Below are 27,033 nucleotides of genomic sequence, written 5' to 3'. Positions count from 1 at the left end.
ATTGACAGGCGGATCGGTGCAGCGGCTGCAGTAATGCGGTCGCTGTATCGGTCCGTCGTGGTAAAGAGAGAGCTAAGCCGAAAGGCGAAGCTCTCGGTTTACCGGTCAATCTACGTTCCTACCCTCACCTATGGTCATGAACTTTGGGTCATGACCGAAAGAATAAGATCCCGGATACAAGCGGCCGAAATGAGCTTCCTCCGCAGGGTGGCGGGGCGCTCCCTTAGAGATAGGGTGAGGAGCTCCGTCACACAGGGGGAGCTCGGAGTAGAGCCGCTGCTCCTCCACATCGAGAGGAGCCATTTGAGGTGGCTCGGGCATCTGCATCGGATGCCCCCTGGACGCCTCCCTCGGGAGGTGTTCCAGGCATGCCCCACCGGGAGGAGACCCCGAGGAAGACCCAGGACACGCTGGAGTGACTATGTCACCCGGCTGGCCTGGGAACGCCTTGGGGTCCTCCCGGAGGAGCTGGGGGAAGTGTCCGGGGAGAGGGAAGTCTGGGCGTCCCTGCTCAGGCAGCTGCCCCCGCGACCCGGTACCGGATAAGCGGAAGAAAATGGATGGATGGATGGATGGAAAGTTATTTTGTTGGAGACAGGGTTGCAAAATGAGGTTTCTTCTATCCTCGGCTGCCCTGGAACAATGCTTTTATTCCCATTTGGGTGACTATAATTCCTGTTTGCCAGAGTGCAATCACTCAATTTCAATCTCATTGGCTGTCAAAATCTTACAGCCTAGGTTTAACTATGTCCCAAATAAATCTGTGAACCCTTGTTCCATATGGACTGGACAGCCTGAGGGACTCTGGAAAGGATCTCCAGGCTGTTCCTTGATTAGTAGCTAGTCTTTATCCAGAGCCTTCACTGCTGTCTCCTCAGCTTTGGAGTGCCTTTCCAGAAGATCCTATGCAGTTACTTCTGTCTGCTTTCTGTGTCATGTTCACTTTTTCCTTCCTGTTATAACCATGACTATTACAACCTGCCGTTTGAGTGTATCATAAAAATGCTACAATACTGGAAGTCTGCTTACCAGGTGTGCAGTGTGGAGGTTGAGTCCAGCAGGTAGGTTGAAGGGGGTGTTGACACATTTGGGACTATGCTCGGATCAACACAGGGCTTAGTATAGCTGGTTGAAGGGGGCAGTGGTGGGGAAGGAGATGTGGGAGGGCTGTAAACCTGTGAGCAGCTCTCTGGACTCAGGTAGTGTTTGTGTTCAAGGGATTGGTGTGTGTGCTGGTGCAAGGGGGCAGGTGAAGTTCCAGACTTGATATAAGTGTTTGTGAAGCCCAATCTGCGGAGCTGATCATGGGTCAGCAGCTCATGGTGGGCAGAGGCGGAGCCTCGATCCTTAAAGCAACAGGGTGACGAGGGGGGAGGCCTTTGTGTTGGCTGGAACACTTCCTGGCTTGTCTGCTGGTGGGACCAATAGGACGGCTCATAGCGGAAATCTGCCAATCAGAGAAGTATATTTTAACGTACCATTTTACAAACGCACTCAACCAGAGACATAAACACTGCCACTGCATAAGTCAGCCCACATTTTTGTACACCAGCATTCTAAGGTACATAATTACTAAGGATTTGATTGCCTCTCAACAGCTCTCAACATGGCGACGCTGAGGCCGGCAGCTTGTAGCTAAAGATGCTAACAGCGCTAACAGTACAAACTACGGCAACATGCTGACAGAGCTAAACGTATTTACCTGGATGGGAACTGGAGGGCGGGTGCTACGCTTCAATCATGACCCTGTCGAGACGGCGTTATCAGCTGTAACCGCCATATGAGAGCAATGTAGAGCAGCAGCCGTTAGCTAGCTAGAGGGGCACGTACATATGCACGGACATACACTAAAAGCATGCACAGCCAGCCCGACTGTGTCAACAAAGCAAGAAGGTCTGATAACAAAACTCAAAGAGGGAGACTTCATTCTGTGCCCAGGTAGACATTACTCCATTCAATATTTACAGAGCTAATATGTGTTTTCTGCTATACTAATGTTAAGAATCCTCATTTAAAGCTACATTTTTTAACAGAAATTAATTAATTTCAAATTGAATTCCCGTGATCTGTAGAGTTGCCCGCAGAGGCATAAAGATGTATATTTGAATTACACCCTGTCTTGAAGAAAATGTAGTGGTTGCATCTGTGCAACAGTACCTGGTATCTGTGCAGGTGAATAGGTCTCCGAGCTGGAGTCGGGAGGAGACTCAGGGAGCATACTGGGGAAAAAAAACAGACAAATAAATATGGAATATCTGGTTACCCCAATGGTCATCAGCTGGCAACTCACCAACTAAATATATTTGATTTGATTGATTTCAATTCAGAAAATGCTTTATTTTTCTAATATGATTTTTCTTTGGTGCTACGGGACATGGTTTTGGTGTTTGACAAGGTTTAATTGTATTGTAATGAGATCTCTTTCTGAAGATTTGTTTGTGTTGACAACCTTTCCTCAGGCAATAACTAATTAGGTCAATGCTGTATGTGTGTTCGTCTTGTAATGAGGATCATGCCCTATTAATGGTAACTCTTATGATCTCTTCTATAAGTTATTTTTCATTGTTCACATTTTCCATTTTTACTGAAGTACTATATTCCCTTTATAACTTTCTAAAATGTAAATAACATGTGTATTGTATATTGTAAGGAGCTTATCTTTAGGAAAGTGATGGTATCATGTGAGGGTGAATCTTACATGGTGTTGTGGTCCATGTCATTGCTAAGGTACTGTTCCAGGATGCTCGTATCCACGGTGACTGAACTGTCCAACACACCACTCACATCTTGACCTACGTACAAACACAAACGCACATACACATAGTAATCCTTTGTTTAAATAATGATTTTTTTTGTTAAACAAAGGAATGCTCTTCAAGAACAATTATAAGTTCCTCAAGAACCCCTGGAAACATTATCCTAAAGGACCACTACCTTGTAGGATTCTCAAAAAATAATTAAACTCAGATAATAATCAGATTCAAAGATTTCTATCACATTAGATACTGATGTGCAAAAGTATCGATACCAACAGTGCCATCTTTGGCCGCTCCAGTTGACACGCAGCTTCACCCAGCACTGCGGCAGACAATCAGCTGTGTTCACACAAATTTGTGTTGCCTTTAGTGTGAACAAACTGTGGTCTCCCAGAGCTCAACGATAGTATCTTACATTTCATAAAAACACCAAATTAATCTATGAGTACAAACCAGAGACTGTGGTACATACAACGGCAAACAAAAACCAAGGCGAAAACAAACCAGGCGATATGTGGCTTTCAATTCACACTGAATACAGCTTAATTAAATCCACTGAGCACCTCTGGGTGTTATGAACTCAGACAGGATGATAAGCCGGTATATCTGGGAATTCCACAACAGCAATAGCAATAGTGGTGATTTCCGCCATGATTTATGAAATATTGTCGGTGTCTACAGAGTTTAGCCCCCCCCCTTTATGTTCTGAAGGACTCCTCAACCCCTTAATGGCTAATTAAAATAACATTTAAGAAGCTGTTGCAATTCAGCTTTACCTGTGCAGGATTTTCAAAAATATAAAAATAAAGTGTAATTCACAATTGCAAGTCTAAACATGACTTCAAGTACATTACACAGCATATAATGGCACATTATGTTCAGTAGCTCACCATGGAAGAACTGCTGCAGCGCCTCGTTCTCACCAAGCACCTGGCTTGCTCCAGACTCCATGCTGCCCAGCAGGGAACGCTGCAGCTAGAAAGTGAGAAGGGATTAGGAGGGTTCCTGCTGGAGCTGCTGCTGCAGAGCTGAGGACAGAAAAATGAACGAATAAATGAATGACTATTATATATATAACCAAGTAAACATAGAATAATAAACCAGAAAAACAATAAAATAGAAGGGAACAGGAAAAAAGGGGTAAAAACTGTCTTTCCCACAACAAATAAAAAAGGACATATTGCTCATTTTGTCTTTCTGAAGTAGCCTACCTGTAATCAGGTATTACAATTATTAGTCCACTACATACATTTCTACATGTGATTTTTTCATTTATTTGATTGCTTCAGTTATTGTAGTAGCCATAATTTATGTCTTTGTATGAATGTCTGATTATTGTCGTAGCCTCATCAAGCCATGTGGCCAAAGGTGGCAGTTTAGATTAGTGTGTCTACAGGTGTAAGACAGGCTAATCATGCATGGGGGGTGGGGAGTTTCTAGGAAAATAAAGGAGTAACTGGAGCTTGATACAAAATTAGCCACTGCTACTGCAAGACCTTCTATGCTGGAAGGCAGTGATGTTGGAGGAAAGGCCCATTCTAATGGAATTAGTTCCTATGTGAACAAAAGACATATAAAGAGCAAGGAATTTGAGATAAAAGATTACTCCCAGACTTTGTATCCAGGCTCAAGAGCACCATTCAGCTACACATGATGTAAATATCGAAGTACATATGCAAGCACATTCCAAAGACCAAGTACAACATCATGGAACCTCACAAGCAAAGGATACCTCTCTCAGGCTACACTCACAACAAAGCACTGGACTGGCTCACACAACTACTCTAAGGCATGAGTCTCCCAATGCTTTCATAGCCTCAAAAGCCAGTATCTCTCAGGTCTGTAGCTTCACAGGAACAACACAGGCTTCAATCTGCACAGAACACTTCATCAGTGCAAAATACAGTTGACCAAGATGCAATCTGTGGAATCATGCAAAGCCAGAATGAAATCACCACAGTGCTTGTGTAACCGCAAATGTCAACTACTTGACTACAAAGAGACTTGACTATTAGATGATTCAATACAGTGTATTTCCTTTATTAGGACTTTTGAACATTGTGTTGAAGAGAGAACTCGCAGTTACCCAGACTGTTTTCCTGGAACAATTACTCCAGGGGGCAGAGTTGAAAAGTGCTCCCAAAAACTGCAGGAGCCTTTGCAATATTTCCTTTATTTCTATTCAATACATGCCTAAGCTTAATAAATAATAATGTCCTTGTGTGTATACATTGACTGCCTGCTATGCCTCTGAACGATCGTTAGTGGGAACCCCCGGAATGGAAAAAATTCTAGGGGAAACACAATGTTGTTACTAAAACCCTGACTGAGAGAAGAAAGAATAAAGAACAAAGAGGAATATCAGACTTGTTAATGATTCTCTTTAATGTAATTGTTCATATCTTAACAACAAGAAATCTATATGGGGAACAGGTGTAACAGACAGGCTAATCATGCACGGTTGACGTTCTTTAACGCTTGCAGTTGCTTCACCAGCCATCATATCACCACACAGGTTTGCAATCAAATTAATTTAGCTCTAAACTGAATCATGTAATGAATGGGAACCTCACCCATCAGTGAGTGCTGCCCCAACATATAATTATTGAATTGAATCAGAACATGGTAGTCACTATAGTTATCCTTTCAAGTTTTTTTTACATTTTACATAAAAAACCTTATCTGCAAAAAAAAATCCAATGTGTTAAAAATTAAACAAGTTTGGCCCCACTGTGATGTCTCAGTTGGGGGTTGTGTAGCACAACTTTTTCTTCTCACTCCCATAAATGATCTCAGATTTATCTTGTGACCCTTTGGAGGGGGAAACCCTAAGGTTGGCTGACTAAGATATCAACTACCCCCTACTTAAATATTAATCTATAATTTGCAATATTTTTTGACTCTGCAACTTCTCTACTTGAACCGATTGGCAATTAATGACTCACAATTCTAATGTACTTACACATCTTGTTATTGGTACTTTTAGCAGGTTTATGATGCTGAAATAATATGACATCTGATAGTGATGTAGGGTTCAAGGTTAAAACATGATACTGATACAAAGTGTCACCTGTAACCTCTTAGGTATGAACATACATGTTATTGATTCTTTGTTCCCTAATCATTTCTTAGAAAGAAAAATATGAATTGTTACTACATGTAGGACAAACGGACACACCGATTAATTTGTACACTTTCTATTAAATCATTTCCAGTTGTTAGTGTAAACTTTTAATAAAAGTAATGTAATGATCCGTTATGCAAAACTTTGTGTGGTTGGAGAAGAAACATACAATAGAACAAGTGTGGAAGATAAAGTTTCTTGTTGAAACTGTTGAATTACTGTTGAATTACTTTGTAAAAACTCAATAGACGCGTGCTGTATGTCATCAGCTGTAAACACAATGTCCAGACACGTCAGCTATTTGACGTGTCACAAATGAGGACCAGGCGTGAACTTACCTCACTACTTGTCGTTACATTTATTGTTTCCGTATATAATATCTTACAACCAGGTACATTATGACACACACATTAGGTAAGTTAACCACCTTTAACGGTTTGCTTTCCTAGCATGCAACCCACCTGGCCACAATTAGCCATCATCTATAAATAGAGTAACATTGTAGTTGACTAATGAATTACATCCAAATAAACACAAGGGCAAACAAAGGTAGAAATTGCTCTTACACACGGGCCCCCAGTTGTTAACGACAGGCACAACAATTCAAACTAATATAAACAAAGGAGCCATTTAACACACTAATGCTTAGGGTGTTGAGGTTCCTCCTATTTGTACACACAACCATTCTCTCGATCGACACTTGCTAATGTAACATCGGCTGTAGTACGTTGGTGAAACCCTGACAGATTCTATCAGCAAATACACAGCTGACAACTTCACAGCTAATTTAACTGATGTGGTGGAGACTCACTGGACTGTTCAGCTTCATATACTGCAGGTGCCTATAAATGATGATTTAACATGTATTTCATCAGGTTATTGTGGCAGCTGGGCGGCTTATTAGGCCCAATGATGAGAGGTTAACATCACGTTGCTGCAGTGGTATCGGACGAGGTTGTACTGGAGTACTATGAGTACAAGTATGAGTACATGAGGACCCGGTATCGGTGTATCACTAATATTTGGTTGTTTTGGGCAGTTGAAACATTTTATTTTGGCCTTTCCTAGCCTGGCGGGGGTGTCATAGGAATGGTTGTAAATAGGAAACAGAGAGAGCATGTTACATTTACATTTAGGGCATTTAGCAGACACTTTTGTCCAAAGCAACTTACAATAAAGTACATTTGTCGAAAGAAAGAAACCACAACATATTTCTGATAAAGTAAGAGCTAAAAAATAGAAATGAAGTGTTCTCGTCTGAGTAGAGTAGTAGCTGTTCAGCAAGGATACCTTAAGTACATCAGTAATATGATCAAAGTGCTATACGATAAGAACATAGAAGTGTTTTTTTTTTTGGGGGGGGGGGGGGGGGGGGGGGGGTCATCCTATGCAGAGTTGAGGTGAAGTCTGAACAGGTGAGTCTTTTGCGGAAGATGGCAAGTGACTCTGCTGTCCTGACATTGGTCGGGAGTTCGTTCCACCACTGAGGCGCCAGAACAGGGAAGAGTCTGGACTTTGCTGTTTTGTTTCAGGCAAATCAGGTTAATGTTGGTAACCAAGGTTAACATGAGCATCATGGCTTAGTTTAACAGTTGTTTCCTTGGGACGCGCACCCAGTGAGATAATTTTGTATTGTGTGGGGTTGGCTCCCTCCTTTGCCTTAATGAGTTTCCTGAAAGAGGATCCTACTCCCTTGTCATATGGGTTGAGAGGTTTTGAAAGTTGAATATGGTTGAGTTCTTCCATGTAAGAATTCATGCCAGTTGATGACGCTTAGGATACACTTTATGTCTGAAGCTTGAAGGATTGTGATTTTAGCTGTTGCTGAAGCTATTTTGGCTTGTTCTTGCTCTTCCAGTGAACAGTTCTCCTTTAAAGCCGCTGGAGTGACAAAAAGTGCAGCTCTCTCAGCTTCTGCTTTAATGCATGCAGATGCTGTGGAACTACTGGTTTTCCTGCTGATGGCACTAGAATGTTTGGCATACTGTCCTTGAGAACATCATCAGTGACCTCATTTTCATCAGTTTTCAACTTGTGACAACATACTTAAAGGATCAGTTTTGTCATCGCCTTTGATTGTGTGTATCAACCATTTTTGCACATCATTAATTCACATTTTTACTTCAAACCATGTTTCTTGCTTGTCGTTCACCACCGTGCAATGAACCCAACGATGAAACTCATTCAATGGTTTCAACACACAAAGCAACAAACTTAGAAAAAGTGCATTTTACCTCAGATTCTCAATATATTTTCTGGCATTTAATATTCAAATTTTTTTCTTAAATGATCTGCTTTGCTTTTCTTAAATTATCTGCTTTGCTTTCACAAATTTCCTCGTTATTTAACCCATTTTGGTTTATGTGATTTAGTTTCCGAATTGTCATTGAGACATTAGCCTGTCGACAGTCAACCAAGTCATAAGCCATTGAGCCCCAGTAGCCTCCGTAGGCATGTCCAACATATTATCAGCATTCTTCACAAACGAAACGGACGTGCAATAAAGTCAAGTCAAATCAAATCAAAGCTGTGTTTCCGTTTCAGCTACCAAGCCTGGATTTACCCCCCAAAAAATTGCAAACAAAGTCAAAACAAATGGTAATTATTGATTTGTAGCGCACTACTCAAACCAAACCCCATGAGGAAGAATCAATCAATCAACGTTGGTCGGTGTGTCCAAAATAAGCTGTTATCTAAATTGAATATACGTTTATGAAGTGATCCATTAAAAATCTATTTATTGACAAATATGTTACATTTAATTAAGTAACATCAAATCAGTATTAAATCTCTTGCATTCAGGGTCAAAAGTCAAACCAACAGAACCCTACTTTCAATTTAATGTCTTCAAGGTTCCAAAAATACCAAAATCAGCAGGCTGAATTTTGTGGAAAATGTGTATTACTGATGAATATTGTCCTTGATGCTGATGTGACGTTGCAGCTTTAAAACATTTGTAGCATTGCATAATAAAAGAAAACATTGTGAACAAAAGCAGGCTTCTGTATTGTTAATATAATAAAAAAAAAAACAAGAAATTAAAGGGTAAATCAAGTTCACCAACTAGATTTTCACATCTACATTTTTTAAAGATGAATTGGTTATTATGATCAATTTATTTTTATATAAAAAGAGAGAAACTATTGTTGATTAAGGGCTCACAGACCATTTTCTGTTGTTGGTAGAAGATTCAAATCTGGATATAGGTCTAGGAAATTTTAAAACGGAATTTATTATGGAATTAACATTTTTTAAAGAAGATTATTAGTGTACCTTCATTAAAGAAGGTTACATTACCAAATTGAATTAAATATTTATATTACTGTTTACATCCTGTTGTAAACATATTGTTTTTTTAGTTGAGTTTGGCAGAGAGAAAAAAAAGGTGAAAATGATTTGAAGCTGCAGATTTTTGAGTAAATCAAAAGATCATTAAAAGCACAAACTGGCAGCATAGTTGCCGATAATAAATTATTTAATGTTGCAATGGCTGTAGGATTAAAATTTGTTATAATAGGTTTCAGTGGGGACGTTAATGTATTTTTGCTACAAAGTTTATTACAGACTTATCATAAAAGCTCAGGTTTAACTTACAAATATAAACCAAAAACTCTGAATATATTACATATGCATTAACACGACGATCAAACAGCAGAAGACACATTCGTTCAAACACACCTGTCTTTCTCTCCAAGATGGCCGTCAGTCTGTCGAGCAGTCAGTGATTTATCTGAGCTGCTCGTCCTCAGGTAAAATCCATCTGTTGTTAGAGTCTGATATTAGCTCACAGAGGTCTTCCATATGGGTCCAGTGTTCAGTGGTTTTAGTTATGAGATGTATTTCCTTTTATTTATGAATTCCTCCTCTTCTTGTCTGCGGTGTCTGTGGATTGTTGTCTGTCTGGACTTTGAGCTTTGAACAGGAAAAAGGTAAAGACATTCACACACTTGATGCAGGTGTATAACACGCACCTGTGTGTGTGTGTGTGTGTGTGTGTGTGTACGTGTGTGTGCACGCGTGTGTGTGTGTGTGTGTGTGTGTGTGTGTGTGTGTGTGTGTGTGTGTGAGATGAAGCCATAAACCATCTTACAGGAAGTGCACACACAGAATCTCTATACTTGTGAGGACCTTCATTGACATTTATTAATTCCCAACACTCTTAACGTTTAAACCTAAAACGAAAAAGGAAGCCGCAAATATGGCACTACATTTGTAGCTTAGCTTAGCTTAAAGACTGGAAAAAGTGGGGAACAGTTAGCTTTGCTCTGTCTAAAGGTAATAAAATCAGAATATCTATGTTTTCACCTTCATTCATGCCAGTTGATGAAGCTTAGGATACCTTTTATGTCTGAAGCTTGAAGGATTGTGATTTTAGCTGTTGCTGAAGCTATTTTGGCTTGTTCTTGCTCTTCCAGTGAACAGTTCTCCTTTAAAGCTGCTGGAGTGACAAAAAGTGCAGCTCTCTCAGCTTCTGCTTTAATGCATGCAGATGCTGTGGAACTACTGGTTTTCCTGCTGATGGCACTAGAATGTTTGGCATACTGTCCTTGAGAACATCATCAATGACCTCATTTTCATCATTGTTTTCAACTTGTGACAACATACTTAAAGGATCAGTTTTGTCATCACCTTTGATTGTGTGTATCAACCATTTTTGCACATCATTAATTCACATTTTTACTTCAAACCATGTTTCTTGCTTGTCGTGAACCCAACGATGAAACTCATTCAATGGTTTCAACACACAAAGCGCCAAACTTAGAAAAAGTGCATTTTACCTCAGATTCTCAATATATTTTCTGGCATTTAATATTCTATTTTTTTTCTTAAATGATCTGCTTTGCTTTTCTTAAATGATCTGCCTTGCTTTCACAAATTCCCTCATTATTTAACCCATTTTGGTTTATTTGATTTAGTTACAGACTTATCATAAAAGCTCAGGTTTAACTTACAAATATAAACCAAAAACTCCGAATATATTACATATGCATTAACACGACGATCAAACAGCAGAAGACACATTCGTTCAAACACACCTGTCTTTCTCTCCAAGATGGCCGTCAGTCTGTCGAGCAGTCAGATTTATCTGAGCTGCTCATCCTCAGGTAAAATCCATCTGTTGTTAGAGTTTGATATTAGCTCACAGAGGTCTTCCATATGGGTCCAGTGTTCAGTGATTTTAGTTATGAGATGTATTTCCTTTTATTTATGAATTCCTCCTCTTCTTGTCTGCGGTGTCAAGTATTCTCAGTATTGTTTAAGCTGGAAAGAGTTGTTCAGTTTTTTCAGAGGACATTCTGTAAATCTATCCTTTAGGGTTGAAGGAAATGTCTGTAACTTAGGGAGATGTATTCTCTGCGGTATATAATAAGCATTTCAATGGAGGGTTTTCTTGCAATGCAAGAATTCACCTCCCAGCAACTCAAATTTTGACTCCCAATAAGATGCAGAAACAAAAAAATTGTGGTTTTGGGGAGGGTAATGTCAAACTTCCCTGGAAGGATTTTCTTTTTAAACTTTGGACAGAGTCAGGCTAGTTGTTTCCCCCTGTTTATAGTCTCTATGCTAAGCTAACTGTGTGGTATCAACCTTTTCATCTGACACTCGGCAAGGAGTGTGTGTATAAGTAAAATGTCCTCTTATGGGGATAAAAATGGACCTCGTAAAGATAGAAGTACTAAACACACACACACACACACACACACACACCTACTACAAGATCCTTATCTGTTGTACGTCATGAGTAAATACTCTGCTCCCCTTAATGTCTGTCCACAGACGACTGTGTAGATAAAGGACAACATCTATCACTTATCACAACGGCTGCTTGTTTCCACATTCAGCAGCAACAGATCAACAAGATGATTCATCAGGACTCTTTGTGTTTGTGTCGCCTGATGAATGTCCAATATTCTCTTTTTTAGCTATTTTTTGGTCTCATCCAAACCCTGGGGGGGAAAATGTGTCTCTTTAGCTGCTAAATGCTCTACTATGTTCACCAGCTCGTCGCTAACTAAGTCTAACTGAAGTTTGCTGCTGAGCGGTGTATAGTGTAAAGCTGTGTTCACACCAAACACAAAGAGAATATCTTCTTCCCTTCAATAACCATTTTAGCTGATGTAAACATATTTCAGACACCAGATGTTTTATTTCCATGTGAAATTGTCATGATCTTGGTTTTTGTAACTTTGATTTCCTGTTATTTTGTAGTTTGTGTAGGAGCAACAGCTCCACAATTCTCAGAATTAATTCAATTGATGAACAACAACGACTGACCTAGGATGGAATGTGAGGCCTCTTTATTGCCTCAAAAGCTGCCCGGTTAGAGAATTTATGAAACCCCAGAGCGTCAAGAACATCTCCACGCATCTCCGAAGGTCGGGAGGACGCAGACCTTGGAGACACCAGACTTTGTGGCACCTAAACACAGCTGGAAACTGATTTAACACCTTTGTTTGACAGAGAGCCCTGATTGAAGTATAAAGGATGTTCAGATGAGAAGCAACGCACACCGTGGGTTGTGGAGGTGCTGGCGATGGACAAAACTGAAGACAGAAACAGAGGAATGCCGCACACTCAGCTCCAGTTGCAGAGAGTTTATTTATTTATTATTATAAACTCTCTGCAACTGGAGCTGAGTGTGCGGCGTTCCTCTGTTTCTGTCTGAAGTATAAAGGATAACACCTTAGCTCTTCCTCACCATTTGCTCCCAAGTCATGTTGAAGACCCCTTCCTCCCCTCTTGGAGTCATAAACTAACGACCTTGTCTGCTGAGGTCACATGAACTCTGCAGGAAATCCATCCATCCATCCATCGTCTACCGCTTAATCTGTATTCAGGGTCGCGGGGGGGCTGGAGCCGATCCCAGCTGTCATTGGGCGAAGGCAGGGTACACCCTGGACAGGTCGCCAGTCTATCACAGGGCTAACATGTAGAGACAAACAACCATTCACGCTCACATTCACACCTACGGACAATTTAGAGTCACCAATGACCTATCCCCATCCTGCATGTCTTTGGACTGTGGGAGGAAGCCAGAGAACCCGGAGAGAACCCACGCTCACACAGGGAGAACATGCAAACTCCACACAGAAGGAACCCGGATCCGACCCCGGAGTCGAACCCGGGACCCTCTCGCTGTGAGGCGACAGTGCTACCCACTACACCACCGTGCAGCCTCATGAGATACTAAATAAAAATAAAACAAATATTAAAGGAATATGGGATATACTAAACAGCATTATCAAAAATGGCTCTAGACAATGCTACCCTCAGTATTTCATAGATAATGATATCAGAATGGAAAACATGGATGATATAGTGAATAGCTCCTCCTTGAACCGACACCTTATCGTGGTGGAGGGGTTTGAGCACCTGAATGATCCTAGGAGCTATGTTGTCCGGGGCTTAATGCCCCTGGTAGGGTCTCCCAAGGCAAACAGGTCCTAGGTGACAGGTCAGACTAAGAGCGGTTCCAAAGCCCCCTATGACAAAGAAACATACAAGGATGTTTACGTCGCCCGGAATGGCGTCACCGGGCCCCACCCTGGTGCCATGCCCGGGGTTGGGGCTCACAGGCGAGCGCCTGGTGGCCGGGTCTCTGCCCACGGGACCCGGCCGGGCACAGCCCGAAGGAGCGACGTGGGCCCGCTCTCCAGAAGGGGCAGGTGCAGTGCGATTTGGGTGGCTGTCCTGGGCGGGTGCCCCGGCGACCCAATCCCCGGATGGTGACACTAGCCATGGGGACATGGAATGTCACCTCACTGGGGGGGAAAGAGCCTGAGCTAGTGCGGGAGGTAGAGCGCTACCGGCTAGAGGTAGTCGGGCTCACCTCCACGCACAGTCTGGGCTCTGGAACCCAACTTCTTGAGAGAGGCTGGACTCTCTTCTACTCTGGAGTTGCCCGCGGTGAGAGGCACCGAGCTGGTGTGGGCTTGCTTATAGCCCCCCAGCTCAACCGCCATGTGTTGGAGTTTTCCCCAGTGAACGAGAGTTCCCTGCGCCTTCGGGTCGGGGATAGGTCACTGTTGTTTCGGCCTACGGGCCAAACGGCAGTGCAGAGTACCCGGCCTTTTTGGAGTCCTTGGGAGGGGTACTGGAGAGTGCTCCAACCGGGGACTCCATTGTTCTACTGGGGGACTTTAACGCTCATGTGGGTAACGACAGTGTTACCTGGAGGGGCGTGATTGGGAGGAACGGCCACCCCGATCTGAACCCTAGTGGTGTTCTGTTTTTGGGAATCTGTGCTAGTCACGGTTTGTCCATAACGAACACCATGTTCAAGCATAAGGGTGTCCATCAGTGCACGTGGCACCAGGACACCCTAGGCTGGAGGTCAATGATTGACTTCGTGGTTGTGTCATCTGACCTCCGGCCGTATGTCTTGGACACTCAGGTGAAGAGAGGGGCTAAGCTGTCAACTGATCACCACCTGGTGGTGAGTTGGATCCGCTGGCAGGGGAGGAACCTGGACAGACTTGGCAGACCCAAACGTGTTGTGAGGCTCCCCGGTGGCAAGGCCTCAAGTCTCTGGATGTTGTGGGGCTGTCTTGGTTGACACGTCTCTGCAACATCGCGTGGCAGTCGGGGACAGTGCCTCTGGACTAGCAGACTGGGGTGGTGGTCCCTCTATTGAAAAAGGGGGACCGGAGGGTGTGTTCCAACTATCGGGGGATCACACTCCTCAGCCTCCCTGGGAAAGTCTATTCCAGGGTACTGGAGAGGAGAATTCGGCCGATAGTCGAACCTCGGATTCAGGAGGAACAATGCTTTTTTTTTGTCCTGGCCGTGGAACACTGGACCAGCTCTATACCCTCCGCAGGGTGCTTGAGGGTTCATGGGAGTTTGCCCAACCTGGAGAAGGCATTCGACCGTGTCCCTCGTGGCATTCTGTGGGAGGTACTTCGGGAGTACGGGGTCGGGGGCCCTCTGCTAAGGGCTGTTTGGTCCCTGTACGACCGGAGCAGGAGCTTGGTTCGCATTGCCGGCAGTAAGTCAGACCTGTTCCAGGTGCATGTTGGACTCCGGCAGGGCTGCCCTTTGTCACCGGTTCTGTTCATTATTTTTATGGACAGGATTTCTAGGCGCAGCCGTGGGCCGGAGGGGATCTGGTTCGGGAGCCACTGGATTTCATCCCTGCTCTTTGCGGACGATGTGGTCTTGTTGGCTCCTTCGAGCCAGGACCTCCAGCATGCCCTGGGGCGGTTTGCAGCCAAGTGTGAAGCAGCCGGGATGAGGATTAGCACCTCCAAATCGGAGGCCATGGTTCTCGACCGGAAAAAGGTGGCTTGCTCCCTCCAGATCGGGGGGGAGTTCCTGCCTCAAGTGGAGGAGTTTAAGTATCTTGGGGTCTTGTTCACGAGTGAGGGAAGGATGGAACGTGGATCGGTGCAGCGGCTGCAGTAATGCGGTCGTTGTATCGGTCCGTCGTGGTGAAGAGAGAGCTGAGCCGAAAGGTGAAGCTCTCGATTTACCGGTCAATCTACGTTCCTACCCTCACCTATGGTCATGAACTTTGGGTTGTGACCGAAAGAATAAGATCCTGGATACAAGCGGCCAAAATGAGCTTCCTCCGTAGGGTGGCGGGGCGCTCCCTTAGAGATAGGATGAGGAGCTCCGTCACACGGGAGGAGCTCGGAGTAGAGGCGCTGCTCCTCCACATCGAGAGGAGTCAGTTGAGGTGGCTCGGGCATCTGTATCGGATACCCCCTGGACGCCTCCCTCGGGAGGTGTTCCAGGCATGCCTCACCGGGAGGAGACCCCGAGGAAGACCCAGGACACGCTTTAGTGACTATGTCACCCGGCTGGCCTGGGAACGCCTTGGGGTCCTCCCGGAGGAGCTAGGGGAAGTGTCCGGGGAGAGAGAAGTCTGGGCGTCCCTGCTCAGGCAGCTGCCCCCGCGACCCGGTCCCAGATAAGTGGAAGACAATGGATGGATGGATGGATGGATGGATATAGTGAATAGCTTTAACCAGTTCTTTGTGAGTTTTGGACCAAACCTGGCTGAAAAAATTCCTCGTCATCACAGGATTGGAATGATAATCTTAAAGATAGAAACACTAACTCAATGTTCCTCACAGCAGTGGAAGAGAAAGAAATAATTGATATTGTAAATAAATGTAAAGATAAAACATCTACTGATGGCAACAACATTGATATGAAAATTGTGAAAAAGGTAATTGAGGGGATTTCAGAAACACTAACTTTCATCTGTAATTTATCATTCCAAACTCATTATTACCACAATTTTTAAAAATTCTAGAAAAAGTATTCAATAATCGATTAGACAAATTCATAGCCAAACATAAATAACTCACTGACAATCAGTACGGATTCAGACCAATGGAATCAATAGAAGTAATAAATAAACAATATGCAATTGGAATATTCATTGATCTCAAGAAAGCCTTTGACACAATCAATCATGACATATTAATCAATAAACTGGAACAGTACGGGATCAGGGGGATAGTTTTGCACTGGGTTGAGAGTTATTTAAAGGGCCGGGTCAATTTGTGAAGTTGGGAGACTATAGCTCATTGCATTGCCTGTGGCGTCCCCCGGGGATCAGTGCTGGGTCCCAAACTGTTTATTCTATATATAAATTATATATGTAACGTCTCTTATATATTGACATTGGTGCTATTTGCAGATGACACAAACATGTTTTGCTCAGGGAATAATTTGCAGGAGCTTCTGGGGTGTATCACTAAAGAAATCTGTAAATTAAAGAGGTGGTTTGATAGAAACACATTATCTTTAAATTTAAACTAAACCATATTCATGTTATTTGGGAACTGTAAAATGAACACTCAAGCAATAATACAGATAGATGGTGTTAAAATTGGTACATGAAAATACATTTCTGGGTGTAATTATGGACGAAAAAATAACATGGAAACCTCACATAGCATTTCAATATGTGGAGTGAAACTGTGGAAGACTAGCGGAGGAGCTCAGACAATGTCCAACCATGAGCAAATTCAAACAGCGGTACAAACAGATGGTATTTACAAGGTACAGGGAAGAAGAGGGGTATGACAAACACCAGGGTTCTCACATTTTACCGTATTTGTCTACTATGCTACTATAATTTGCAGATAAATGATTAGAAACCGTAACTGAACAAAATCTTTCTCATGACCTAAAGAAAGGCACATATGTGTGTTTCCTATGTGTAATTTTGTTTTTGTACACAGAAAAATAAACCACATGAAATAAATATGAATTACTATGCTTTTATGTACAATTTAATTTACAATTATTATATACAACAGGAAAATATTAAAAAATATATAAACAAATTAATATGATAATCTAAATATCTAGAGCCTGGCTTGTTCCTGCAAAGATTTTCACCCAGTTTTTTAATCCAATTGTTGAAAATTTTGCACAGCAGTGCTGGATTCATAAATTATTCTATGTATCTGAAATGTATTCTTTCTATTATTCTATATCTGCAAGTTATTTTTGCTGGCACGGCAATCTTTCCAGGGAAGGAGTCAGGCTTTTAACAAAAAGTTTATCCTCTGATGGAGGTGGCAGAGAAGCCTCTATAAGGTACTGTTAGGTTGTACAGTTTATGCAGCACCTGCTGCTTATCAACACAATGTAAATAGCTTGTCATTTTCTATAAATGGAAAAGTGTGGAAGTTAACAAGGCATGATGTCGCACTCAGATTTTAAATATTATATATTTGAATAAATGAATACCATTCTGGCCCCTAGTGTGATAGCCAGCAATAGAAGGACATCAATGTGGGTGAGTGTGTCTTTAAACAGAGAAAAGGTTGCTGTGGCTGCTTTCCAGAACATTCTGTGTTCTCATATTCTCTCCTCTTGTAGCAACATTCAAGGACTGGACAGATCTGGTTCTGTGTGCCACAACTCTTGTCGGACAAACTGCTTTTATCCTTTTTTGCTAAGCCTGTCTCATCCCTCCTCCCTCTGGTCATTACATGGCCTCTTCTCCGGCTCAGCGGAGGGAGACTGACTGACAGCTAATATCCTCGGCTCTGACATGCATTCCACCATTCTACTCTCCGAGAGATCCATCTGATCTCCAGGAGGATGAACACATCAGTTGACTCTTTAAAGTGCCCATGGCAGCGGCGAGAATGAAATGTGTGAATGCTCCAGGTTTCCACCAGAGAACAATATGAAATATCTCACAGACCTTGGCGTGACACCGGCAAGGTTTCATTAAAAAGCCTTCCAGTTACCGAGCAGGAAGAGGAGGGCTGCTCTTACTCTGGATGCGTTTTAAACTTCTGACTCCAGAGGCTGTTTAAGCAAACATCTCACTTCCAGAAAGAACAAACACGTTTAGATTTAAACGCAGCCATTCTTGTGCAGAAGCAGCTACTTACTATGCACCGAGCGGAGCTGCACAAAGCCTCGGGGGCTGGGGTGGTTTAACGAGTTCGCTTTAAACTTTTCAGATCAACTCGAAGTAAATTCACAGAAAATCTTACATTGAAAAGTGTTGCTGAATAAAAGAATGTTATCCCCACCCCATTGTCTGAATTGGTACATTATGAATTGGACGCTTTTATCCAAAGTGACTTCCAATAAGTGCATTCTACCATTAGAACCCAGAAGAGCTAAAATTAAGTTATTTTTAATTGATTCAAATAAACCATAATCTTCTTAACCACGGTGCAGTTGGAAGATGTGCATTTTTGGCCTGTGGGGACAGAAGTGTAGACTTTCTGCTGTCTGGATGTCGATGGGAAGCTCGTTTCACCATTTAGGAGCCACGACAGCAAACAGTGGTGTCTTAGTCCAGTGACTAGGTGTTCCTCGCAGTGAGGGAGCAGCAAGCCGATTGGCTAATGCAGAGCGGAGTGGGCGAGCTGCGGTGTAGGGTTTACTCATGCCCTGATTGTAAGCTAGGCCTATTCCAGCAGCACAGTATGCAAGTACTCATGTCTTGAAGAGAACCTGAGCAGCTACAGGAAGCCAGTGAAGGGATCGGAGGGGCGATGAATATTTTTATACATATAAACCAAAGGTCAGACAATGTTCAAAACTTGAGGTGGGTATCATACTGTATGTACAAGAGAATATATCCTATAAGTAAGCATGGAGTGGAATTAGAGATCATGAAGTTAATGTAGTGAAAACAAATTATTGCTATATGCGCCATCACCCTGATTAACAACATATAAAGAGAAGTTCAAGGACTTCAAATATGATATGGGACAATTCAGGAATCTACAGGCGTGGTAAGGTAATCACTGGTACGGCAGGGAAATGCTAACCTCACCATGCTTAGATTGCCACAATGACAATGATGGGGTTCACCATCTTAATGGAAGATTTATTTAGGATAGAGATTTGTTTCGTTAGACCGGTGTGTTTCATTTTATGTTAATGAGCTGCACCTAGTTTGGTTTCATTATTTTCTTGAGTTGTATAATATATAAGATAACTCAAGAAAATAACAAGCGAATACATTGAATTCATGAATAATTTGTTCAGCGCTATAAAAGAGAAGACGTTTGCTGCGTTGTCTGTTTCCTGCTTAAAGCCTTTGGGCCCTAGTTTCGTGGCGCAGCGCAGGGCGGGCGCAGGATGGCGGAGCCGGCGCAATGCAAGTTTCGACCCGCGCAGCCTTGCGCACCGTCAGTTTGGCAGTTTGGTGGATCGCCTGCGCCAAGATGGGTGTGGCGGCGCAGCAGGGGGAGGCGTCACAGATTCAGCTTGGCGTAGTGGAAGTTTCGTGGCAAAAAGCCTCGCCGAGACTGCGCTGAAAGCTCGCCAGCTCCAATCTGGTCTACTTTCGGCGCAAGGCGCAAGGCGTAAATAAAGTCCATTCTTTCAATGCGAATCACAGCTGGCGGAGTGGAAGTTTGGCTGATGGCGCGCAGTGCGCACACGTCACCGAGACCTCACAGGCAGGTTTCCACAGTTCCAGGCACATTTAAATGCAATAAATAATCACAACAAACACTATTTAATGCAACTAATTGAATCAACATGTGAGTTTATATCTATATAGATTGTCCCGTCACATCTGACGTCAGATCAAAGGCGGATGGCACGCGTAACGGAAACTCAGCCTCTCGGACCAAAACATCTCCCTCTCTCTCTCCTGTTTTTTATAATATGGGCATTGTTATTATTATGATACGCGCGCACAGCGCGTGATTAGCGTGGTTGGAGCGGCGGCGCTGCTTCTGTCATCGGGTTGTCAAATGACGGATCTTGCACTGAACCTCCCCTAACGCATTAAAGGTGAGGAGAGGAGCTCATTTGATTGGTGAAGATCTGAATCGGCTGTATTAATCCCAGTCCACGCCTCGTCTCCGCCTCGTCTCCCACTCACGCCTTCTTCTCCTCCCTCTTTCCCACTTGCGCCGGTGGGCGAGACGGGAGGTGTGCCTGCGCGAGTCTGCGCGGTGCACGAAACTTGCAAAGTCCCGGCGGACACACCCCGTCGGCGCGGCGCAGGTGCGCTGAAAGCTGACTGCGCCTGGTCTACGAAACTAGGGCCCATTAGCTCAGTGACAAAAACAATCACCTTTTGCAAAGCCAAATTCGAGTGAGTTCATGTGCTTGCAACTTTTTCTGCAAGAAAGTGCAACGTTAACAATCAGATAGCAATTGTAGTTAATTCTTATACTAAGTATAAGGTAAAAAGGTTCATATTCAAGGACAAAAATTGGACTTGTAAAAAGTTTTACTTTTAAGAGAAAATCCGCTCAAATGCAGTTCTTCAAGGCTAGATCACATTGATATGTCATCCATGTTGCCTTAGACCACCACAATGCTTGTGATTGTCCAAGCATTACCATTAAGGTAAATCATTGTGTGCTTGATGACTGTCCTTATCCCAAGGCTATTGTCCCTATGCCAGAAAGGGACAATCATGGGACAGGCCTTCAGCAAATGAAGACCTTGCCCTTGTCAAAAAAAGTGTTTTGCACTCAGGACAGGGGGAAAGTCTTTCAGCACTCCATTCTACACACCAAAGGCCATTTTTATCGCCATGTCCTCCATGTGGTTAACAGGGTTGCCAAGTCTCACGCTCCTGGCGTGACACTCACGCTTTCACCATCAATCTCACGCTGTCACGGCAAGCGTGAGTGTCACGCCGGGAGCGTGAGAGTTGGCAACCCTGGGTTAATGAAGGACATGCAGTCAGTTTCCATGGGTTTGGTAGTTTGGGGGTGCATCAGTCCACAGTTGGCAATTACCCCACTCACTAGATGCTAAGACATAGGGAGGAAGGTATGTGCAGTCTGTATATTTGAAGAAAGTTCACTGTAACATTCTCCAGCCCACCCTTTTTCATTATGGCTGACAGAGGCTTTCTTGCACACCACTTCTTCCAATACTCCCCTTGACCACATGACATGCAGGGACTTTTTTAGGGACCAAAAACTGCAGCATGGATGGGCACTTCTGGCCAAAGCAGGACAAGGTGAAGATTAGACTGTTTGCAGTATATTGACCTCCTGGGCAGCCTCATCTAGGAGGTGCAAGACAAAGAACATGTCTTGTTTGAGGAAGGTGAAATTGAGCAGGTTGGTCAAATCATTCATCTGGATGGACGCTCTCTGCATGTTCTCCTGGTCCAGATTCTTCAGGCTGTTTTTGAAGTAGTTGATGAAGTCATTAATCATATTTAAAAATGATGTGAAATAACAGTCCTTTCAGCCCGACCTCTATTACCCATCTTTCCCAGCTGCAGACTATCCCCAAGTGAATACTGTAGTGGACATATTGACATAATTCACCATAATGTATGTTGACATGTATTTCCCTCGCTACGCTGTTGTTTTACTATGATCTGACGTGCGTTCCGCGTGACATGTTAATGTGTTAGCTCGTCCCAGTATTAGGGACGCTGTCTCTTTAAGGATGCCTACCGGGTTTGTTGATATCGCGGGCAGCGCCATGTTGGTTCATAACGGTTTTGAGTGACAAAATAAATGACACGCCGTTGCGTTGTCGACGTGAGAAATTGCTTCTTCTTGTCTTAAATCACAATTTCCACACTGGTGACCCCGACGTTTGTCTGCTGGACGCATTCCAGAGACGCACCGAACAACTATGGCGACAAATGCTGTTTCTTTGAAACTCCCAGAGTTCTGGGAGTCGTCGGCTTCTGCTTGGTTCGCGCAGACGGAGGCGCAGTTCGCGCTGCGTGAAATTACCGTGGACACCACCAAATACTACTATGTAGTGTCAGCCCTCGGCAGTTCAACAGCAACGAGAGTGGTTGGTCTCCTGAAACATCCCCCTGCAGAGAATAAGTATACAGCACTCAAGGCTCACCTGTTGAAGACTTTTGAACTTTCTGATGCTGAGAGAGCTAGCCGGCTATTTTCTCTGCAAGGCTTGGGTGACAGCAAACCATCTGAACTTATGGACAGGATGTTGGATCTACTTGGGGAGCACAGGCCGGATTTCCTCTTCGTCCAGCTCTTCTTGCGTCAACTCCCTTCTCAGGTACGAGCTGCTTTGGCCAACACTGCCATCACCGACTGCCGTGCGCTGGCAGAGGAGGCCGACCGATTTTTTCTGGCTGTTCAACACCCTGGCATGGCTGCTGCTGCGCTCCAACCTGCTTATGCCATGGCAACCGACTCGACCCAAGCTTATCACACCGCCGCCCCACTCCCTGGTGACTCAGTGCTCACTGCTACAGCTTCACACCGGCAACGTTCTGACACAAGCCTGTGTTTTTACCACGCTAAATTCGGCTCCAGGGCCAAGCAATGCCGATCACCTTGCAGCTTCAGGGGGACGGGAAACACCAGGGCCGGCGCTCAGTAGTGGCCTTGAGTGTCGGCCGCACTGGCAGGCTGCTGTTCATCCAGGACACCATCTCCGGGCGCCGTTTCCTGTGTGACACCGGCGCGCAGCGGAGCATTCTGCCTGCATTGACACTGGACATCCTGGCGGGCGGATTTGGCCCCCCGCTGGAGGCTGCTAATGGCAGCCCCATACGCACTTATGGCACTCGACACGTTGAACTGTGTTTTGACAATCAGCGGTTTAGCTGGGACTTTATCACAGCCAAAGTGGCTGTCCCCCTCCTGGGGGCGGACTTTCTATGTGCTTATGGGCTGCTGGTGGATGTAAAAAACCGTCGCTTGATTGACGCCGCCACGTTTTCTTCATACACCTGCGCTCTCAGTGGTGTGGACTCCATCAGACTGTCTAGCGTGCTCTCACAGGCTGACGAGTTTCATCGCCTGCTCGCAGAGTTTCCAGCGCTCACAGAGCCCACGTTTTCGTCATCTACGGCCAAGCATGGAGTCGAGCACCACATCGCCACCACTGGCCCGCCTGTCTACGCCCGGGCGCGACGACTAGACCCAGCCAAGCTGGCCATTGCCAGGGCTGAGTTTGACAGCATGGAGCGCCTGGGCATCATCCGCCGCTCCAGCAGCCCGTGGGCTTCGCCTCTCCACATGGTTCCCAAGCCTGCCGGCGGGTGGCGCCCCTGCGGCGATTACCACAGACTTAATGATGCTACAACGCCGGATCGCTATCCAGTGCCACACATCCAGGATTTTTCAGCGCACCTGGCTGGCAAAAGTATCTTTTCTAAGGTGGACCTCGTCCGTGGATACCACCAGGTTCCTGTCCAACAGCTTGATGTGCCCAAAACAGCGGTGATCACCCCTTTTGGACTTTTCGAGTTCTTGAGAATGCCTTTCGGCCTTAAAAACGCCGCCCAGTCATTCCAGCGCCTCATGGACTCCGTGCTACGTGATCTGCCTTTCCTGTTTGTTTACCTGGACGACATCCTCTTGGCCAGTACCTCCAAAACCGAACACCTGGCCCACCTGCGGATCCTCTTCGAGCGTCTCAGCCGGCACGGACTTATCATCAACCCAGCTAAGTGCCAGTTTGGGTTGACCACCATCGACTTCCTGGGACATAGAGTCACTAAGGACGGGGCCGTACCACTCCCGTCTAAGGTTGAGGCAATCTCGAACTTCCCACGGCCCGTCACAGTGAGGTCCCTGCAGGAGTTCCTGGGAATGGTAAACTTTTACCACCGCTTCATTCCCAGAGCTGCTGCAATCATGTGCCCCCTGCATGAGGCCTTGAAGGGGAAAAAACCAAAGCAACCGGTGGATTGGTCCTCGGAGAGAGACAAAGCATTCACAGATGCAAAGGCCGCTTTAGCCAAAGCGACGATGCTGGCGCACCCATTGCCTGATGCGCCCATTGCCATCACGACAGACGCGTCGGACTATGCAGTTGGCGGTGTGCACGAGCAGTGGGTGGATGGTGCCTGGCAACCGCTGGCTTTCTTTAGCCGCCAGCTACGCCCACCTGAACGTAAGTACAGCACGTTTGACCGGGAGCTGCTTGCGCTTCACCTTGCCATCCGACACTTCCGTTCACTGCTGGAGGGTCGACAGTTTACAGCTTTTGTCGACCACAAACCCCTAACATTCGCCATGGCTAAGGTGTCTGAGCCGTGGTCTGCCCGCCAACAGCGACAACTCTCTTACATCTCTGAGTTCACCACGGACATACAACACGTTGCGGGCAAAGCCAACCTAGTCGCCGACTGCCTCTCTCGCACCATGGTGGGGGCCGTCCACCTGGGGCTTGACTACGCCCACATGGCAGCCGATCAGGCCACTGACTTGGATGTACAGGCACTCAAGACTGCTACCACTGGGCTGCAGTTATCGGAGATCACTTTTGGCGATGGCAGCACCAGGCTGCTTTGTGACGTCTCCACTGGACAGCCACGGCCCATCGTTCCCACAGCATGGAGACGACGTGTTTTTGATGCTGTGCACAGCCTTTCCCACCCGGGTAGAAAACCGTCCCAGAGGTTGGTGGCAGCCAAGTTTGTCTGGCATGGCCTCAAGAAGGATGTGCGGGACTGGGCAGACTCTTGTGTGGAGTGTCAGCGTGCGAAAATTCACCGCCACACCAAAGCTCCCCTGGCGCACTTTCCGGTGCCGGAGCGAAGATTCGACCATGTTAATGTTGATCTGGTGGGTCCCCTTCCTTCCTCCCTGGGTTTCACTTACCTCCTCACCATGGTGGATAGGACCACTCGATGGCCGGAGGCTGTCCCATTGACATCAGGGACGACTGCTGAGATAGCTCGGGCATTCATCGGGACCTGGGTTGCCCGGTTTGGCACCCCATCTGACCTGTCTTCGGACCGGGGCTCACAGTTTACCTCTGAGCTCTGGAACGCCATTGCGAACGGTCTGGGTGTGAAACTTCACCGCACCACTGCATATCACCCCCAGGCTAACGGACTTTGTGAGCGTTTTCATCGTGCTATGAAGGCCTCTCTTCTCTCCCTAAAGGCCTCTCTTCTCTCCCTAAAGGACAGTGGCTGGGTTGACAGGCTCCCTTGGGTCATGCTGGGCCTGAGGACTGCCCCTAAGGAGGACCTACAGTCGTCATCAGCGGAGCTGGTGTATGGCCAGCCATTGCGGGTTCCAGGGGATTTCGTTCCGGACTCTACAATTCCCTGGTCCTCAGCCCATCAGCGGACGGTGCTTCAGGATAAGGCTAGGCTTTTTGCGCCTGTACCCACTTCACAGCACAGCCTCCCACAATCCTACACTCCCCCACGTTTGCCAGCAGCGGAATACGTTTTCATCCGTCATGACGCACACCGGGGGCCGCTACAGCCTCCTTACGACGGCCCGTTCCGTGTTTTGGAGACAGGGGAAAAACAGTTTGTGGTAGACATTGGCGGTAGGGCAGAACACATTTCCGTGGACCGCCTTAAGCCGGCTCATCTGGATGTGGACAAACCTGTGGGGCTAGCCCAGCCTCCGAAACGGGGGCGCCCTCCAGTTCGGCCCAAGTCCCTGAGGTGGGCGCCTAGGTTTTCCCCACACGACGACCCTCCCTCCCACCTCAATGCCTCAGAGACGCCACCGCCGTGCGCTGGTAACTCAACCCACACTCCAGTGCAGAGGAGTCGTTGTGGCCGAATTGTTCGCCCTCCTCAGCGCTGACGTAATTGTTTCTCTGTTATAGTGAATTCTGGGGGGACGTGTGTAGTGGACATATTGACATAATTCACCATAATGTATGTTGACATGTATTTCCCTCGCTACGCTGTTGTTTTACTATGATCTGACGTGCGTTCCGCGTGACATGTTAATGTGTTAGCTCGTCCCAGTATTAGGGACGCTGTCTCTTTAAGGATGCCTACCGGGTTTGTTGATATCGCGGGCAGCGCCATGTTGGTTCATAACGGTTTTGAGTGACAAAATAAATGACACGCCGTTGCGTTGTCGACGTAAGAAATTGCTTCTTCTTGTCTTAAATCACAATTTCCACAATACCATGTTTAATTTATTCTATTAAAAGGGAATACACATGCATTATTTTTGACTGTTTATACTATTATACGGTTTAATAAAGTAAGCATGACACGACTTCCTGATACATTATTGATACATGATGATTTCACAATTAAAGTTTCATTTGATGAAAGGACATAAAAGTTGAAGGGGTAAAGTAAGGGCTCACAAAGGGAGTGCGAAAGACAGAGGACAAAACAGAATATTTCACAGTTCAAGTTAGCAACAGAGGAGAGCTCTTGAATACCAATTGTGCAGGATAAGGAAGCCTTCTCTATGAAGGTTAGAGACTGCGATGGATGTAAGGACACATGAACATTCCTGGGAATCCCTTTGAAGAGTCTTCATCACAGAACCACATGATGACATTGCATTTCTTTTTACTGTCCTTACCCTTGAGACAAACACAAAGCCGCCTGAAAGAAATCCAGATGCAGCACAGAGCTTCTAATCAATCAGAGGTTCGGGTAACAGCTGGTGGGGCACAGGCTGAGCAGCTGCTACGCAATAACCAATCACTGATCATCTCCCTGTTTGTGTGAAGTTTACCCTTGGAGACCTTTTTTGTGTACAGCTGCACCATTTAGAATTCAGTGTTCACTTTCTGAGAGTATTATTACCTCCAATAACCAACATATATCTGCTTGGAAATTTTTGTGTGTGTATCAAATGTATCCAGTGATAGTTGTCTGATCATCCATGGATACACTTATAAGCGGAGCTGCTTATAGCATACTTTTCCATATTTGTTAGCATTTAGCATTCCAAGAACAACATTTTCACTGCAGTCATGATGTGGAAGAAAGAACCTGAATTAGTGGAGCAGTCGAGCAGC

The 27,033-nt window shown here is 45.2% G+C and overlaps 1 protein-coding gene across 1 annotated transcript in view; it reads right to left on the bottom strand.

The window, feature by feature from the left end:
- Window positions 1-21,509, bottom strand: part of myrfl (myelin regulatory factor like) — a gene marked incomplete at its 5' end in the record, with an annotated part of 49,540 nt that extends 28,031 nt beyond the window's left edge. The window contains 5 exons of the mRNA XM_084038810.1: window positions 1,030-1,447; window positions 2,158-2,219; window positions 2,699-2,792; window positions 3,647-3,731; window positions 21,339-21,509. Of these exons, the coding sequence (XP_083894936.1) occupies window positions 1,030-1,447; window positions 2,158-2,219; window positions 2,699-2,792; window positions 3,647-3,731; window positions 21,339-21,509 (830 nt within the window). The remainder of the gene's footprint in view (window positions 1-1,029; window positions 1,448-2,157; window positions 2,220-2,698; window positions 2,793-3,646; window positions 3,732-21,338) is intronic.
- Between the last annotated feature and the right edge of the window lie 5,524 nt (window positions 21,510-27,033).

The sequence above is a fragment of the Eutrigla gurnardus genome, assembly GCF_963514095.1.
Source record: "Eutrigla gurnardus genome assembly, chromosome: 21".
NCBI classification, from domain to species: domain Eukaryota; kingdom Metazoa; phylum Chordata; class Actinopteri; order Perciformes; family Triglidae; genus Eutrigla; species Eutrigla gurnardus.
Note: the sequence above shows the minus strand (reverse complement) of the source record. Positions and strands in the feature narration are given on the sequence as shown.